Here is a 16,564-nt window from a genome sequence, read left to right on the forward strand (position 1 = left end):
TGGGTAATTTTTATAGGTGTTTGCAATGCTCTTGTTATTTGTGAATAAATAATTTTGAGCCTACCGGATCTTGGATGGTTTGACATTCATTGTTAAGTAAGATAAACTCTACTGTTTACCCATTTGCCTAGCAAACTTTTTTTTTTTATAGTGCAAAGGTAAACTTGAATTCAGCCTGGGCCAAATCTCAAAGTCATGCATCTGAAAGTCATGATTTTTTCCCCCCGTGTTTATTTTTGGCTATCAAACTTCAGGCCATTAGGCAAAGGCCTGTTGCCCTTTTATCAGAGCCAACACTTGCTCAAGGAGACCGTAACAAGTAAAAATATTTAGGAGAGTAAAAAAGAACGTTGGAGTTTGTTATTTTCCAAGCTCTGCGAGGTCCATATCATGAGATTTTGTACAACTGGAGCTAAGTCTCCCAAGGTCATTACAAGGCTGACATGTGGACGTTTAACTCCATTTTTAAATGACTGCTTTCTTTCCTAAGGATGTTGTAACAGTGCTCTGAGCTAGGGGTGAGGAGGAATACATTTACTTAACGAGGAAAAAGGGTCAAGTATAAGATGTATCCTAAAATAGAAGCTCCCCCACCCTTTCTTGCTTCACTTATTGAGACAGCCCACAGGTTTTAAACAAAATATTTTATAATCTTATTATCTGTCAACAACCAGATAACAATGTTCCGTTTTGTTCTTACCCTCTTTTGCCTCTTTCCTCTCTGTTTTGCAATGTGCTGGCAGAGCTGGGACAACATAGTAAATGAGATACTTTGATGTCCCCGAGGGCTTAAAATTTAGGCCTTTTATTATTAGAACTATTTAATGATGATGTAGAGGTTTAAAATAAGAACTTCCCTTTGACGGCTATGAAATGACAGACAAACCTACACATTCTGGTATAGCCAAGTGTTGAAATACATCCTAACATTCAGACAAAATGAAAGCAACTCACAAAAAATGTTTTGGTAGTTTCTTGAAATCTGGCTTATTGAAATTGCCTTGAAATGTTTTTACCCCTGAGAGAAGGCAGGACATACTCTAAAACACAGTTGATCCATAACATGAGTATACATTTTTATTTCAGTAAAAAAAATCTACGATGCCAGCCATTTTTACTGAACTTTTGCCCTTTCCTTGAGAGGGAGTTGGAGATGGTTACGAGGAACAGGGAGTTGCTAGCACTTTCCAGGCCCTTTTTGGAAGGGAATATGGCGATCTTCAGTATCGGAGTTCCTGGTGGCTTGCTGCAGTGGGAGTTTGCTCAGCTTGACCTGCAGAAAGGAGCAAACTATCAGATCTGAGCAGCTAATAGGTTTGAGAATTCTTTATGAAAGTGAAAATGGCACTCCTTAAAAGGAGTAAAAGGATCTTGTTAGATGCATTAGTGAGAAAAATGAAGGGCACTTGAACTTCTTTTTTTTTTCATCTATAAAGATCCAATGGATTAAAGAGCGACATGCTTTTGACTTGAGTTCTTTTCAGGAGACATAGAAAATATCTTTCCAATGTTGATATTGATATGCCTAAACAGATTCTCCTTCACAGCTGAGCTTGGCTTCCAGCAAGTGAGAATATTGCCAATGAAGTGATAATGTTGCAGCTAGTGCCAAAGGCAAGAGCCGGACGTGCGCTACTGTGGAGTTGGGGTGCGGGTTGTGGCATGGAACTGGAAGAGGTGCAGTTAGGCTAGATGAAATAATAATTTTTTTTTAAAGTTTATTTTGAGAGAGAGAGAGAGAGAGAGACACCATGGGAGCGTGAGTGGGGGAAGGGCAGAGAGAGGGGGAGGGAATCACAGGTTCTGGGCCATCCATGCAGAGCCTGATGCAGGGCTCGATCTCACCAACTGTGAGATCATGACCTGAGCTGGGCTCAAGAGTCAGAGGCTTAACTGACTGAGCCACCCAGGTGCCCCTAGATGAAATAATTTAAAGAAGAGAAAGACTTGCATACCCTAGGCTTAACTATACATGATGGGATACAATCAAGCAAAGGGAAAAATAAGCAAGAAAAAGGTCAAAAGAAAAAAAGCATGTACATGCTCCCTGGCAGAACTATGGTAATTAAAAACTGCAATCTGCAGGTATATGTACATACACAGCTAAACATGTACATATATAAAGTTAAGTGGATAACTGAGTTAACTATTTTGGTAATTAGAAAAAAAAGACAAACTTTGTAACCAAGGGCAATTTGGGTTCAAATTTTATGAAATTGGCTAAATTCATTTAATTTTTCATTTCTCTATACTACATTGCTTTTATTGTCTTGGGTTGTACTCTGAAGAGGAACCTCAAACCAAAATTACATTTCACAGATGTGAAAATTAAAACCACAGTACATTTATTAACATCAAAAGTCACAACACTGCTACATGAAAAAAAACTAACGAGGCCAAGTCATATTCATGGGGCAATTATATGTTTAGGGTACAGAGCAGAGGAATCAATACAGCCTGTGGAGTCTGATCCACCTTGAATCGTAGCCCTTCAGTCCCTGTTTGGGGCACTTAAGAGTCTCTCTGATATCTCTGTCCACTCCCCTTACTGGAGTATTAACTGCTCAGAGTTGTAAAGATTGTGAAATACAAGTATTTGCAAAGCACTAGGCGTAATCACTCCTAGACAGACTTTTAGAAAAGCTAGATTCCCTTCCTTTTATTACACACACACACACACACACACACACACAGACACACACACACCTCCAACATTTAGTTCATTTTAAAGAAAGTATTTAGGCAGCGGTTTATGTAAACTTTTTTTTTCCATACTCATTTCAAAACAATTCACATAGCAATAGTCCAGCATAACACAATAATGGATTGTGCTTGAGCTTTTTGCGTTATCATGGGATTGACTGGTACATACATGATATATCCTATATATGAGGCAGATGTTAGCTTTAGGTATGTTTGTATCTATGAAATTCTGCTAATATTTTTTATGTTAAAGTGGTTAATTTTCTTATAAAATACATATTTGCCTTTTTTTTCCTTCTTGTTGTTTCACAAAATCGAGTACCTCACATAAGACGTGTGGTATTGCCATTCTAATGGCAATGCTTATTACAAACTAGAAATCCTTGCAACTGAAATCAGAAACCCAGTGATCCCCACAGATACATGTTTTGAAGGCCAAGGTCTTTACTTAACAATATATGAATAATATGAATAGGTATTTCTGATAGATTTAGTGGTTCAATAGATATTTTCTCAACATATCACTAATTTGAATGTGCTTTACTTATGATAAAAACTACTTTCTCTCTTTCTTTCTCTCTCTCTTTTTCTTTTTAAATAGGCCCCATGCCCAATGTGGGGCTTGAACTCAAACCCTGAGAGTTATGAGTCGTATGCTCTACCAACAGAGCCAGCCAGGAGCCCCATGATATAAAGTTCTTTTAATCATAATTAAATACAATAAATCTTTTCAAACTCATAACATGTAAAGGTAAACAGTGTCACTTGTATTCCAAATTTTTGAGACTATGGACCAGCACCCAGAATGATGATCTTGTTACTCAAATGCATTTTTAAAAGGTGCCATACCAATATTGTAGTGCCCAATGGAAGTTTAGTAAAAATTTGTTTCTCGACTAAAAATTATCCTGTTGCCACACTAGATTCTTTACGTGTGTAAAAACGCTTCTTCATAATTACCGTGGAAGAAATTTGGAGGTGTCACCACCGGTTTCATTTTTTTCTAACAGAGTAAGAGCTCCCAATTTTTCAGGGCCTACTGGAGGCCAAGCACATGCGACGGAGCACACATACCTTCTCCTTCATCTTGACAACAGCCCCGCAGAGAGATAGAGACGGCTGGTGCCCTCCCAGCGCGCGGTGCGGCCACTGTGCAGGTAAGAGGGGCCAAGCAACAGAGCTGGCCGATCACATCTACAAGGAGATTATTAGGAGGGGTGCCAGAAAAATCTCTTTTCAAAGCAAGTCCAGATCAGCTGACAAGACCTGCTTTCTTTTCTTCTTCCCATTTCTTCTGCCAGTGCAAACCTACAATATTTGAGGTGAAATAGCTAATTATCAGGTGACAAGCGCGCATTAAGATGGGCTGAACAAGAAAACAGGGAACGCCCCACATTCTCAATGTCGTTATGGAACTTAAAGGGGGCAAATGAGGCCCTCTTGGATTGTCTTCCGCTGGCATGTGTGATAAAAATAACCCTTGTTTTTCAGGTTTCTTATTTATGGATGAATGCAACTCTCAACCGATCCACCTGCAAAGAAAACGTTGACCTTTCTGTGTCTGAGAGGAGGCAACCAAGCTGGTGGAAAATAGGATAATAATTGGATGCTCAGGCATCAGACTCGTTAATGATCTGATTGAAAAGTGCTTTGAGAACTTTCCATTAAAAGTGCTGTATAGCATGGGGGAGGTACAATGTAAGGGGCTATTCAAACACTGCCCTTAATTTTATTTTAATATTTTACCTTGGACAAGTGTCTTTGACCCTAGGCCTCAGTTTACTTATCTTTAATACAAGAAAATTGCACCAGATTCTTTCTAAGACTCCTTACAGACAGAGCTATTAAAATGCTGTACATGTTGGCCTATAATAAAAGAACAGCAACAATCTGGCCCTCAGAGGCATAATTCCTGGTAATCTTATGAATGCTAGTGAGCTACAAGTGTTCACAATGCAAACACTGAACACATAAGAATCATACTATCCCTAAGATTTAGGGGAAGAGCCTAGTCAGACAGGTAGTATCATCCTCTGTACTGAGGTTTCACACAAAAGTGCCGACTGGAGTCACTGAAAGAACATGGACTCCCATTTTGAATTTTGCTTTTCTAGACAGATTGTGCTTTTTTAGAAAGAAAGAACAAAAGTGCCCTACAAGTAGAATACAGAGTAGAGTAAAAGCATTCTCTTCCAACACTAGTAGGGTCAGTGAATTGAAAAGGCCCAGAAGAAAAAAAAAAATGCTACTTACCTTACACTTTTAATTTTAACCACAACTACATTTCATTTGTCAATCTTTTGAGATGCAAAAACACTTGTAGATTTTTACGGTTTCTAGGCTTTTGCAGGTTGCTTGCTTGCATCTCATTTGAGAGCTGTTTCTTCAGTGACTTGTTTATACTCCACTGGTTTATATAGTATTGAATTAATTAAAAGGATAATAATGACAAGTTCACCTGGCATACTGGGGGCCTTGAGGGAGAAGCACAGAGCTTGCCAGGAGAGCGGAAGTTCACAATTATATTGAAGGGAATGCTACTACTTTTGAGCATGTACCATGCTGTGGGCATGTTTTAAAGAGGGAACAAGGAGCATCGTTTAATCTGGCAAATTAAGTGGATATCATGAGAGCTCTATGTGCCCGTCAGCAATGATAGATACTGCATAATAAGAGGTTGAGATATTTTATTCACCATTTCAGAACATGGGTCTTTGGAGACTAGTGAACTAAATATTAAAACGACATTCTCACTAATATCCTAGAAGCTCTCACCCCTTTATCCTTTCCATCTTGTTCGTAGGAGCAAATTCCTCCCTTATAAGAGATTTTGTTGATGGTCTCCCTGTTTCCCTCCATGCCTGAGGCTCCACCTTGGTCTCACGCCGATGTCTGAGTTCTTCGTCTTCATGGGGATTGGAGCTCCGTCCCTAAGCACCAATTCCCACGGATGGGTCAACGATAACTCCTTCCAGTATTGCTTGGAATTATGCCTTTGGAATCAGACACGGCTTCTAGTTCTCTTCTGCTTTGTGACTTTGAACTATGTTCATTAATTTACTTGGTCTCCCAGTTCCTTTTCTGAAAAAGTAAGAACACTTAGCTGGCGGGTTTGTCAGAAGATCAAGTGACCGTAGGAAGCTCTAGCAGAGTACCTGGCACAAGCAGGCAATGAAATGTTTGTTTTCTTCCCATTTCCTCGATGCTGGCAACATTTGGTCTTTACCTGTTCGCATCACTTTCCCGACTCTGAGCCCTGGCCACTTACAGGAAGGCTTGTTGAATCTTTCCGAGCTTGATCACCTGCCTGTCACAATCTTTGCCCATTGAGAGTCCAGATGACCTGCTTGCTTGTCCATACTGTTCCCTAATATTTTAAGGGTATTTTTTTTTTTAAGTTTATTTTGAAAGAGAGAGAGAGCACACGCATGGGAGAGGCAGAGAGAGAGGAAGAGAGAGAGAATCCCAAGCAGTGCAGAGCCTGGAGCAGGGCTTGAACGTAGGAACACTGGGATCATGACCTGAACCGAAATCAAGAGTCTGATGCTTAACTGACTAAGCCACCCAGGCGCCCCCTCCATATGGTCCCCTATTAGCACTAAAGGGACTTCCCTGGAGCATTCAGCTTAGCCCTGGGCATCACCGGTCAGATTGGGTGGCCACCCATTTCCAATAACTGGCTCGGCATCCATCCTCTCCACCTCTGAATTTCTCTGTAATTGCTTCGGTCATTTCACATACACACATTAAACATTCAGCGCTACGTACCGGCGTGTTAGGCAGCGTTCTCTGGAGAAACAAAACCAATAGAAACGGGAGTGGGAGAGATACAGAGACAGAGAAACAGACAGAAAGGGAGAGGGAGAGAGACAGACAGACAGGGAATAAAGAATTGGCTCACACAGTTATGGAGGCCGAGAAGTCCTGTGACCCGCAGCTGGCCCTGTGGACACCCCGGGGGGCTGATGGTGTACTTCCGGTCCTCCCCCTGGCAAGCTCAGGACCCAAGAAGGGCCAGTGTTTTGGTGGTGAGTCTGACCGGAAGTAGGAAAGGACCAAAGTCCCAGCTGGGTGCAGGCAGGCAGGAGGAGTGCCCTTTTACTCGTGGGAGGGTAAGTCTCTGTCTGTTCAGGTCTCCCATTGGACGAGGGCCATCTGCTTTACTAATTTAGCCATTCAAATGTTACCATTATCCAAAACGTCCTCACAGACACACCCAGGATAACGTTTGACCAAGTTTCTGGGCACCCCGTGACCCAGTCAGGTTGACGCATAAAATTGACCATGGCACAAGGCACTGTGCTGGGCATTGTTCATATTCTTGTCATTATTTCTGGTCTCAGAGAAGCCAGTGCCCCTTCTTTCATATCCCAGTGTTCCCACCTATGCTCTTGACCCTATCTTTCCTGATCCTGAGACCCACCATACCTCTCTTACACCTTCAGCTTTCCTCTGCTCTTTGTCTTTTTTATAATTTTTTAATATTTATATACGAGAGAGAGAGAGCGAGCGAGCATGGCGGAGGATGGGCAGAGAGACAGAGACAGAATTGGAATCAGGCTCCAGGCTCTGAGCTGTCATCACAGAGCCCCAGGCGGGGCTTGAGCTCACAAGCTGTGAGATCATGACCTGAGCTGAAGTCATATGCTTAACTCAGTGAGCCACCCAGGCACCCCTTTTTTTGTCTTTTTTTACACAAATGTTAGGCAGCTGACTAACTTGATGTTAGGCATCGGACTCTTTGTTTCAGCTCAGGTCATGATCTCACAGGTTTCATGGGTTTGAGCCCCACATGGGACTCTGTGCTAAAGGCTGACAGCATGGAGCCTGCTTGGGATTCTGTCTGTCTCCCTGCCCCTCCCCAGCTCGTGCATACATGCACTCGCTCGCTCGCTCTCTTTCTCTCTCAAGATAAACTCAAAAAATAAAAAAAATGTGTATTTACTTATTTTGAGAGAGTTTGGGAGAAGGGCAGAAAGAGAGGAAAGAGGGAGAATCCAAAGCAAGCTCCTTGCTGTTAGCACATGGCCCAATGTGAGACTCAGAGCTCAATTTCACGAACTTTAAAATCCTGACCTCAGTCGAAATCAAGAGATGCTTAACAGGCTGATCCATCCAGGTATCCTTCTTCTGCTGTTTTTTTTTTTTTTTTTTAACCTAAAAACATGTTTGGGTTTTTTCTTTACCTTAAAATAAAGTTCTCTGTGGTCTTTTGAGCTACCTACCATCCCATCCCCTTTTTTAGTGCAAAACCAGAAGTTTATATTTTCTGCCTTCAATTGACTAAAATCCCCAGTGATCTAATTTACCTTATCTCTTCTGTGTCTATATTCCTCTAACAAGACTCTTATAAAAGCCAACAATGGCTTTCTCAAACCTGATAGTTTTTTTCTTTTGTTGTTTTTTTTTTACAAATAGTTTATTGTCAAATTAGTTTCCACATAACACTCAGTGCTCATCCCCACAAGTGCCCTCCTCCATGCCCATCCCCCCCTCCCCCCCACATCCATCAGTCCTCAGTTTTTGTCAGCATTCAAGAGTCTCTCATGGTTTGCCTCTCTCCCTTTCCCCCACCATTTCCGCCCTTCTTCTCCCCCTTGTTCCTCCGTCAAGTTCCTCCTTAATCCTCCTATACGTGCAAACATATGATATTTGTCCTTCTCTGCCTGACTTATTTCGCTCAGCATAACACCCTCAAGGTCCATCCATGTTGCTACACATGGCCAGATTTCAGGAAACCTGATAGTTTTTGTTCAGCCTCCACTTCATTTGATGTTTCAATAATTTTTGAAAATGCAGTCTCCTTTTTGAAATTTTCTTTTTTTTCCTCTTTATTTTGGCCAAGTTGGTTCCTAGCTGTCCATCTTCTTTCCTGCTATGTGTTTGTTTCTCTTTCTTGGCCTGTCCTTTTAGGTAACTGTTCCTCATAGCATTTTGAACTACTTTTTTTGGCATTGATCAAATTCTACTCCCTGTTTTAATTATTTCTATGCTACAGGTTTAAAAGGGAAACACCTAGGGGCACCTGGGTGGCTCAGATCGTCAAGCAACTGACTCTTGATTTCTGCTCAGATCATGGTCTTGCAGTTCATGGTTTGTGGGTTCAGGCCCCACATTGGCCTCTGCACTGGTAGTGCAGGGCCAGCTTGGGATTCTCCCTCCCTGTCCCTCCCCTACTTGTGTGTGTGCTCTCAAAATCAATCAATAAACTTTAAATAAATAAATAAATAAATAAATAAATAAATAAATAAATAAATAAAAGGGTAACACCTCGTCCTACCACTTCTCATTCCTCTTCTTTGCTTCTTCTTCAGAGCATTTATCAATATATGATATAATCTATAGTTTACATATATATTGTCTCTGTTTCCCCTTCCCCACCTCAAACAGCCTCAAATCCCTTCCCTCTACATTCAATAATAGAAAGAAAAGATATTAAAAATGTTTTAATAGCCAGGCGTAATAGATCATGTTAGTTGCTTAGGGAAAGCACTAAATTATATAATTTTTAAATATTCCTCTGATGTACTTCACGACTGCCTTCAAAACCGAAGGTTTGAAGCTATATTTAGGATAAGGCCTAGAGTACAAGCATTTTTAGGGTGTGGCCTACCTCTCTGTTGCTTTTATTTACATATACTTTTTTAGTTGTTGGTACATTACATGAAACCTTTTGATTCTGGAGAAAATTTGGGCATGATCATAGACTTCAGGAATTGACACATTAAGTTAGTTAGGCTAAGCTGGTAAAACGGAGAGGGAATGTTACAAATGGATCCAAAACACACGGCTCAAACACACGTTTGTTTCTTGCTCTCAAAGGTGGCTGTTGCTGGCAGGCAGGTTTTCTCCGCACATTTAAAGTCACCGTACCTTCCATTTTATGACTTCCCAGGTTGCTTGTGGCCCCTGGATGCCAGCTGTATTTACTAATCTCTGACTCTGGTACTTAGGCTGTAAGTTCAGTGAAGTCACAGAATTGCCAGATTCAGCAAACAAAAATACAGGACACCAGTTACATATGAATTTCAGATAGACAACACATAATGTTTTAGTATATGTTCCATGTAACATTTGTAATTACATGTTCCATGTAATTTGTAATAATATTTGTCATATTACTAAATTTGTAATCTCAACTAAATAATTATGCATTATCTGAAATTCTGAGTTAATTGTGAGTCCTGTGAGAGTAGGGATTAGGTCTATCTCATTTAGCCTGGAATCCCCAGAATCTAAAACAGTACCTATTGACCTTAAGTAAGTCTCTCAATAATATTTCATGAATAACTGAGCCTATGTCAGCAGAGAACACTTACCAGAATACTGCTTTTAATAAGAATATATATTAAGTATCAGCAAATCACTATTAAGTACACTTGTTATGAATAACAATACTTATTAAGCATCAACAAAGAATTCTAACCAGGAGGTAAGACTTTAATATATATTAGCATTTCAAACCACAGATGTTTTCCTCAACTTCAGTAAAGTAAACGGATAAAATCTGGCCTCCCCTAGAGATCTGCTCAGCTCTGTCTCTCCTTTCTTTCAGGTCTCTGCTCAAATGTCATTTTCTTAATGAGGTGTTTTCTGCTCTCCATACCTAACACTGCAATACTCCTCCCTCTGCATCACTCTTTTCTTTTCCCTGCTTTGTTCCTCTTCCTTTGCACTAGGCGTACACATAGCACTACCTCTCCCACTAGAATGTAAACTTCATAAGGACAAGCATTCTCCTGTGCTTTATTCACTGCTAAATTCCCAGCTCCTGCACATGTTAGAGACTTGAGAAACATTTGTTGAACAAATGACTGAGAAAACACCATTGGTTCTTATTGGAATCTATAGGTATCATTAATATCAATATCAATACCAGTAGTTTGATGATATTCACTTTACATGACACAAGATGGAGCGACTCTCAGAATAGATGTTTCCACCTGCATCTACTCAGTTCACCAAGTTCTGTCAATTCTGGCACCCCAATGTCTTTTGGACCCTCTCCTTCCTTTCCTGGGGCCACTTCCCCAGGAGTTCCTATTCTTTCCCCTGGTTGATGCAGAAATTGCCTCACTCGTCTCCTTGCCATGGCCTTTCCGTTCTAATCATTCTTTCCAATTGTTTACTGAAGTCATCTTTCTAAAATGAGATCTGATTATATCACTCCCTTTCCCTGAAACTTGGTTTCCCTATCACCCAAATATAAAATTCAAAAATTCTTAGTTGGACACGTGAAACCCTTTCTGATGTGGCCTGGCCTCAATTCTGCCACACTTCCACACACATGTCCCAGCCCCATAGGATTTCTATCTGAGTGCATATCACTTCCTATGTGAGATCAGCTGCTCTCTCCTCAGTGCTCACAGAGCTCTTTGTGTATTCTAACGATGCTTATTTTAAGAGCTTTCAGCACTAAATGGTATCTTTCCGATTCTAAATGTACATTTCTTTCTACTTTAACATCTCTAAAATTGGAATTCAACTTGCAATAATGGCATCTTACAATGCTGTCACCAGAAGGCAGTTGTGATGTAGCTGTACATGTGCAAAATTCATGGTTATTCCTGGTGGCATGCCTAGGCAATTGCAAACCCTAGACATTTCAGTCAACCAACCATTTAAAGATATAAATCCTGGTTGTGGTCTGAAAACTTTTCACTGACATCTTTTAGTTGGATCAAGAAAGCATGAGCATCGAAACTTGTAGAATAAAAGCCAGTGGTTTCAAAGAAAATACTGAAGACAATAGTGGAGTAGTGGAGTATTCTTTGAAAACATGTTCCATCATTAAAGTTCCTGGTTGATAGAATTCAATATGTTGTGGAAAAATCCAAATTGATAAAAAAAAAAAATCATTGTGTCATAGTTTAATTAGCATCATTTTTCTTTCAGTGCTCCAAAATAATACCATTTTTTTAGAGCCCGTAGTGTCTCAGAATTGGTGAAATATGGTATGTAACCTTGCTTTTTCAAACCAAGCCTCTTAGACGGGTCTTATTATCATGCTTGGTGTTTGCTTACTTTTCATAATCGTGTAGTTTCATTATGTTGATCTGTCTTCTGTCTTTCCATTGGATTACAAACCATGACCTACCACAGTGCCTGTCACATAGTAGGTGTGCAATTAACATTATTAGAAAGAATTACTGCAATGTTCACGCTTTTTACTTGGAGAAAGTAATTTACTGTGATTCTAATTCTCAGTTTGGTTTTGTCTGTTTCCAGAACTGATCTTGAATCATCTGAGCCTTCAACTATTACTGTGAAATACTGCTTATTGGAAAGGTTTAATTTCCTTTTAATAAGTAGTCCCTTAGTAGCATTTTTTTCCCTTGAGGACTGATTAGGATGACCAAAATTAAATCTCTTTATATATTTAATATCCAAATACATTCTGCTGTCTAGTTTCACATCTAATTTTTAAGCTTATTACTTCTTGGTGTGTGTCCGTGTGCATGTGTGTGTGTGTGTGTGTTTGATGTTCTCAACCTGTCAATATCATTGACTACTGTGATCTTGAAGAGTAAAGCAGAGAGCTGAGAAAATGGTAAGACAGCCAAAAAAACTTTGTTAGGTTCCACATGAGGAACATTGGGTTCATCTGATTACTCTGTTCAGATGGCACATCCAGATACCGTAAGCCAAGTCCTTGGCACATAATTATTTTTAAACTGTGTTATCCTGCTTAATTGGTTTAAAATTATTTAGCAGGGTGGTGGTTGGCTCCTACAAATGAATCTAATTCATCAGTTCTTAATTGTTAAAATAGCCCTATTTCGACAATTTAGGCTATTGTTGAAGCCAGGGTCCCCACTCCTTCAGAGGCTTTTATATAATTTATTCTTTCCCTTTTAAATTGGAGCCCTAGCATTTAGGCAGCATTCCTTTAAAAACAGCAACAAAGAGCGAATTTTCTCCCACATACCTCTTCTGACCAGTGTCCTCCCAGAGAAATCTTCCTCATCCCCTATACTGTGACAGCATGGGGTTTAGTGCATATACTCCCAACTCATTCTCCCTCTAGCATTGCAAGAGCTCACTGTTTTTTCAGTTGAGTCTGATGAAATAGTTGGCTTATATTTAGGGGCCATGTTTTAGATAAATAAGCCTGCATATAACCAGAATTGTTCTAGAATCGCAGAGATTGAGTGAAGAAGAGATTCCTATTTCCCATCACATGCTTATTCTGAGGCCTAAACTCAAGACAGGGGACAGTGGAAATCTCTGGTACTATTTAGTTTTCTCTTTTTATATTTTTGTCAAACATGGTTGAATTCCTGAAATTTAAAGAAGCATATGATAACAAATCCACTGTTAGCTATACTAATGTCACGTTTATAGTTTTTTGCCCCTTTAGTTTGCAGATTTATTTTAGAAGTTCTTTTAAGAAATGTAATAACTCTAAGGGTATGTGAATTTTTAAAGTTATTTATTGAGTACTACTAGATGTAGACATATACATTATTTTTATACTTTAAGCATACAGTTCTTAATCAGCATTATTTATAAGATTCACCTAAAAAGGTTTATAAAAAATGAGATGACCAGGGCCCGTCCCAATTTTACTGACTCACTTTCATCTGGGGATGGGGATTTGGTGCAGTTTTAACTCTGTGGGCAAGGCTGATATGCGCCTCCTGGCCCCAAACCATTGCTTTAAGCCATCATCAACCAGTAGCTTAATTGTCAACCAGAGTCACTAAGAATAAACTTGGCCTACTTCACAATTTTGTCTAGGGACCACTCGTCAATGTTTCCTGGTTTCTGATTGCCTCTTGATTTTCTGCCTATGTGTGTCCTGATTTCTTTCTTGTTCTTCCTCTGGCCTTGCCTTCCAGCACTTCTGGGCTTCTGAACTGGAAACCTGGTCTTTGATCTCAGAAGCCATGGTAAGCACAGGTTCTGGTTCTAAGCTCCAGGTTGGCTCACTGGACTTGGCTCTCCTGATCTTTGCATCTAACACTGTCTCTACCATACACCTCCACTTATGACAATCTGCCAACTCCACTGAGTCAGGGAAGAAAGAGCCATGATGTCTCCATTGGAAATGATTTCAAATAACTGTAACAGGGAAGGTCATTATTAATGCATGCTCATGTACTTCAGTAGTCAAGTTTGATTCCCTTCAAACACTGATTTGCACTTAGTACCCCAACTAAAAACTGTAATTTATATGGGAAAAAAAATCTTTAGTCTGGAATAAAGGCCCTCTATTGTCTAGATCTGACCTATCTTTCTGGTTCTTAATACTATTCTTCACATAACTAGTGTTCCAGCCTAGCTGAACTTCACCATTCCCCAGGAAGCCTCTGGCAATGCTGTGCTAGCTTTCTTCATTACATTTTCAATGTCTAAAAGGACTTTTTCATCAGCAGCTTCCTCTTGCTTTACCCACATATTCAAATCCTACCAATTTTTTGAAGCAGTGTTTCTCAAACCTGAGTAATGCAAAGGAAATTCCTGTCATTCTAGAGGATACATTTTTGGATAGGCAGGGGTCCATGGACCAGCTTCAAAAGCACGGATACAGAAAACTGAAGGCCAATTCTATGAAAATCTTTCAGTTGCAAATCATCACTTTGAAAGAAAAATTTTGTCCTTTTAACAGGTAAAACAATTTGTATATTGTCATTAAAATGAAAACATACATTTTAAAGTATCCAAGGATTTTTAACTCCAGATCTAGGATCTCGTTAGAGAAACATGGCTTTAAGGAACATCTTTAAATATACTAGCTCTGGAAAATGTTCATCACCCAAGGGTAATACATTTTTCTCTTTTCTGAATTATTTAGTATCTAATCACTCTCTGCCTTGTAGTGGCTAATAATATGTAGGTAGTATTTTTCTTAAAAAACCATAAGCTCTTTGAAGGCAGCGTCCACATTTTAATCATTTTAAAACTCCACTGGTCCTCAGCAAATATTGGCTTTAAGACCTGCATTCTGTCTTATTTTGTAATCCAAGTCTTTTAAAAACCTCTCCCTTCTGTCGTACATACGCACAGAATAGCACGTGACTGAAATAGCCCTACTATAAATTAGTAAGAAGTTCAGAGGTTGTCCTAAGTATTAGGAAAAGTCCAAGTTATGGAACTCAAGATTTTAAAAAAAGTGCTACAAGCAGGCCTCTCGTATTGAGGCTGATAGAAACAATTTCATTAAATGATCAGCAGGCAAATTAAGAATTTCGGGGTAAAAAAATAAATCGAAATCCTAGGCTGGCAGGAGAGGCCCTACAGGGATCTACAGTCTTTATAAGGATTGTGTGTCTCTTAACACACAGGCACTGTCTTCAGCTTGTCAACGAGTATATTTGAGTGAACAGTGCTCCTCGGACATTTAGGAAACGATCAATTACTTCCGGCAGGGTGACTAGGGGCTTCTGTTACCCCCAGAACGTCTTCCCGCACACAGTGTTTGGAACTCGCCATAGAGATCCATGAGGTGAAAGGGAAGAGCACCGGCAGGATTATGAGGAACCCGCTCGTTCACCTAGACTAGCTGAAATCAGTTTTTCCATTTAAAACGAGTTCCTGTTGTATGGTGTTCTGAGGTCCCTTTTCGCTCTGAAATGGACGTTCTTTGGCCCTAAGAAAACATGACTGGAGAGAGGCTATTATTTCTTTTTGGCAGAGTCGGTTTTTCTTTTTCCCTGAGAATAAAAGGGGCAACAAACTGTTTTATCGATATTTGAGCCTTCCCCCAAGCCCTTTAAGGGCTGAGTTAGGAAAACAGAAGGTTAGCCCTCTTTTTGTCGGGTCTTCCACCGAGAGCTCTCGGTGTGCTCCGAGTCCGGCCCTCACCCTAGGTCGCTCCCCAAGGCCGAGCGAGACTGCGAGCAAAGCTGGCCTCTCATCCCCACTCCCCGGCGGGAGCGGGGGGACTGGCGGAGATTAGTCCCTGGTCATAAACAACCTCTCACTTCCCCTCCCCCGCCCCGGGCCCGCCCGCCTAGGGGCCGGCCCTCCCAGGCCTAAGGAACCTCCTACGGCGACCGCAGGCCCGGGGCTCTCCACGGAGGGAAGACCGCGCGGGCCAACCCCCTTCTACCCGGGTATTTGATTACTTTACACATCCCCTCCTCACTTACACCCCGGGGAAGGGGTTTGACAGCGCGACCTCGCAAGGGGAGCTGAGGCCAGCCTCCCTTTCCCNCGGCGCGTCACGTGGCCCGAGGACGTGTCAGGGGGCGGAGCCTCTGCAGACCCTGCCCGAATTAAAACCGGAGTGTGCGAGAGAAAAGCGCTTCAGTAGCGAGAGGGGCTGAGAAAGTGGTGACACCGCCGGGGTGCGGAGGGAGTCCCTGAAACTTCTCCCAACAGCCCCAGGGCCAATCTCCCCTCAGCCCACTCCCCTCTTCGCCAGCTCCCAGGTCCCCACTCCCTGCACCGGGGGTGGGGTGGGGAGCCAGGCCCGTCTCCCGCTGGGACACACACAGGGGCCGGGAGCGGGGACGGGACCCCCGAGGCGGGGGGGACGGACCGACCGACAGACAGACGGACNCCTGTTCCTTCTCCCGTCCCCCACCCGCTCTCCCGCAGCTCCGTGCCCGGGACCCTGCCAGCAGAGGAGACAGGTATATGCTGGTCACTTTCGAAGAGCCGCCCTATGCTATCAAGGTAACAGCCCTCGCCCTCCCCCTTCCCTTCCCTGTTCCTTCCTCGCTCGCCCTCCCCCCCCCCCCTTTTCACCCTTCATTATGCTCCCCTCCCCCACCCGCTGTGCTCCAGGCGCTGAGGTCTTTTCCCCTGCGGGCTCCCACCCCCCCCCCCGCTCCGGAGCGTCCTGGTGCGGCGCGGAGTCGCTGGGCCACCGCCGTCCCCTCCCCAGCCCGGCCCGGCGGCGGCGGCGGCGCTG

The 16,564-nt window shown here is 41.8% G+C and overlaps 2 protein-coding genes and 1 long non-coding RNA gene across 7 annotated transcripts in view; 2 read left to right on the forward strand and 1 right to left on the reverse strand.

The window, feature by feature from the left end:
* The window catches only part of LOC144222077 (uncharacterized), a 79,128-nt gene extending 74,857 nt beyond the window's left edge, over positions 1–4,271 (forward strand). For 3 of the 4 annotated variants that reach the window (XR_013332279.1, XM_077752594.1, XM_077752593.1), the window contains 2 exons: positions 3,714–3,860; positions 4,195–4,271. Coding sequence is in view for 2 of the 4 variants with exons in the window: in XM_077752594.1 (XP_077608720.1) it covers positions 3,714–3,816 (103 nt within the window). In the remaining 2 variants the exon portion in view is untranslated. The remainder of the gene's footprint in view (positions 1–3,713; positions 3,861–4,194) is intronic. The other variant, XR_013332278.1, reaches the window with a different exon arrangement.
* Positions 1,056–5,822, reverse strand: LOC144222079 (uncharacterized). Of its 2 annotated transcripts, XR_013332281.1 has the most exons (3): positions 5,479–5,822; positions 3,778–4,011; positions 1,056–1,273 (listed from the first exon to the last, which is right to left on the reverse strand). It is a non-coding gene; the product is annotated as an uncharacterized LOC144222079 (long non-coding RNA). The 2 variants fall into 2 exon arrangements; XR_013332280.1 differs by lacking the exon at positions 5,479–5,822 and having other exon boundaries at positions 3,778–4,206.
* A 10,415-nt stretch (positions 5,823–16,237) lies between these two features.
* INTS6 (integrator complex subunit 6) overlaps positions 16,238–16,564 on the forward strand; it is an 83,189-nt gene continuing 82,862 nt past the window's right edge. The window contains exon 1 of the mRNA XM_077752595.1: positions 16,238–16,326. Coding sequence (XP_077608721.1) covers positions 16,288–16,326 — 39 coding nt within the window. The 5' untranslated portion in view covers positions 16,238–16,287. The remainder of the gene's footprint in view (positions 16,327–16,564) is intronic.

This window comes from Crocuta crocuta, unplaced genomic scaffold, assembly GCF_008692635.1.
Source record: "Crocuta crocuta isolate KB4526 unplaced genomic scaffold, BGI_CrCroc_1.0 scaffold190, whole genome shotgun sequence".
In the NCBI taxonomy this organism is placed as follows: domain Eukaryota; kingdom Metazoa; phylum Chordata; class Mammalia; order Carnivora; family Hyaenidae; genus Crocuta; species Crocuta crocuta.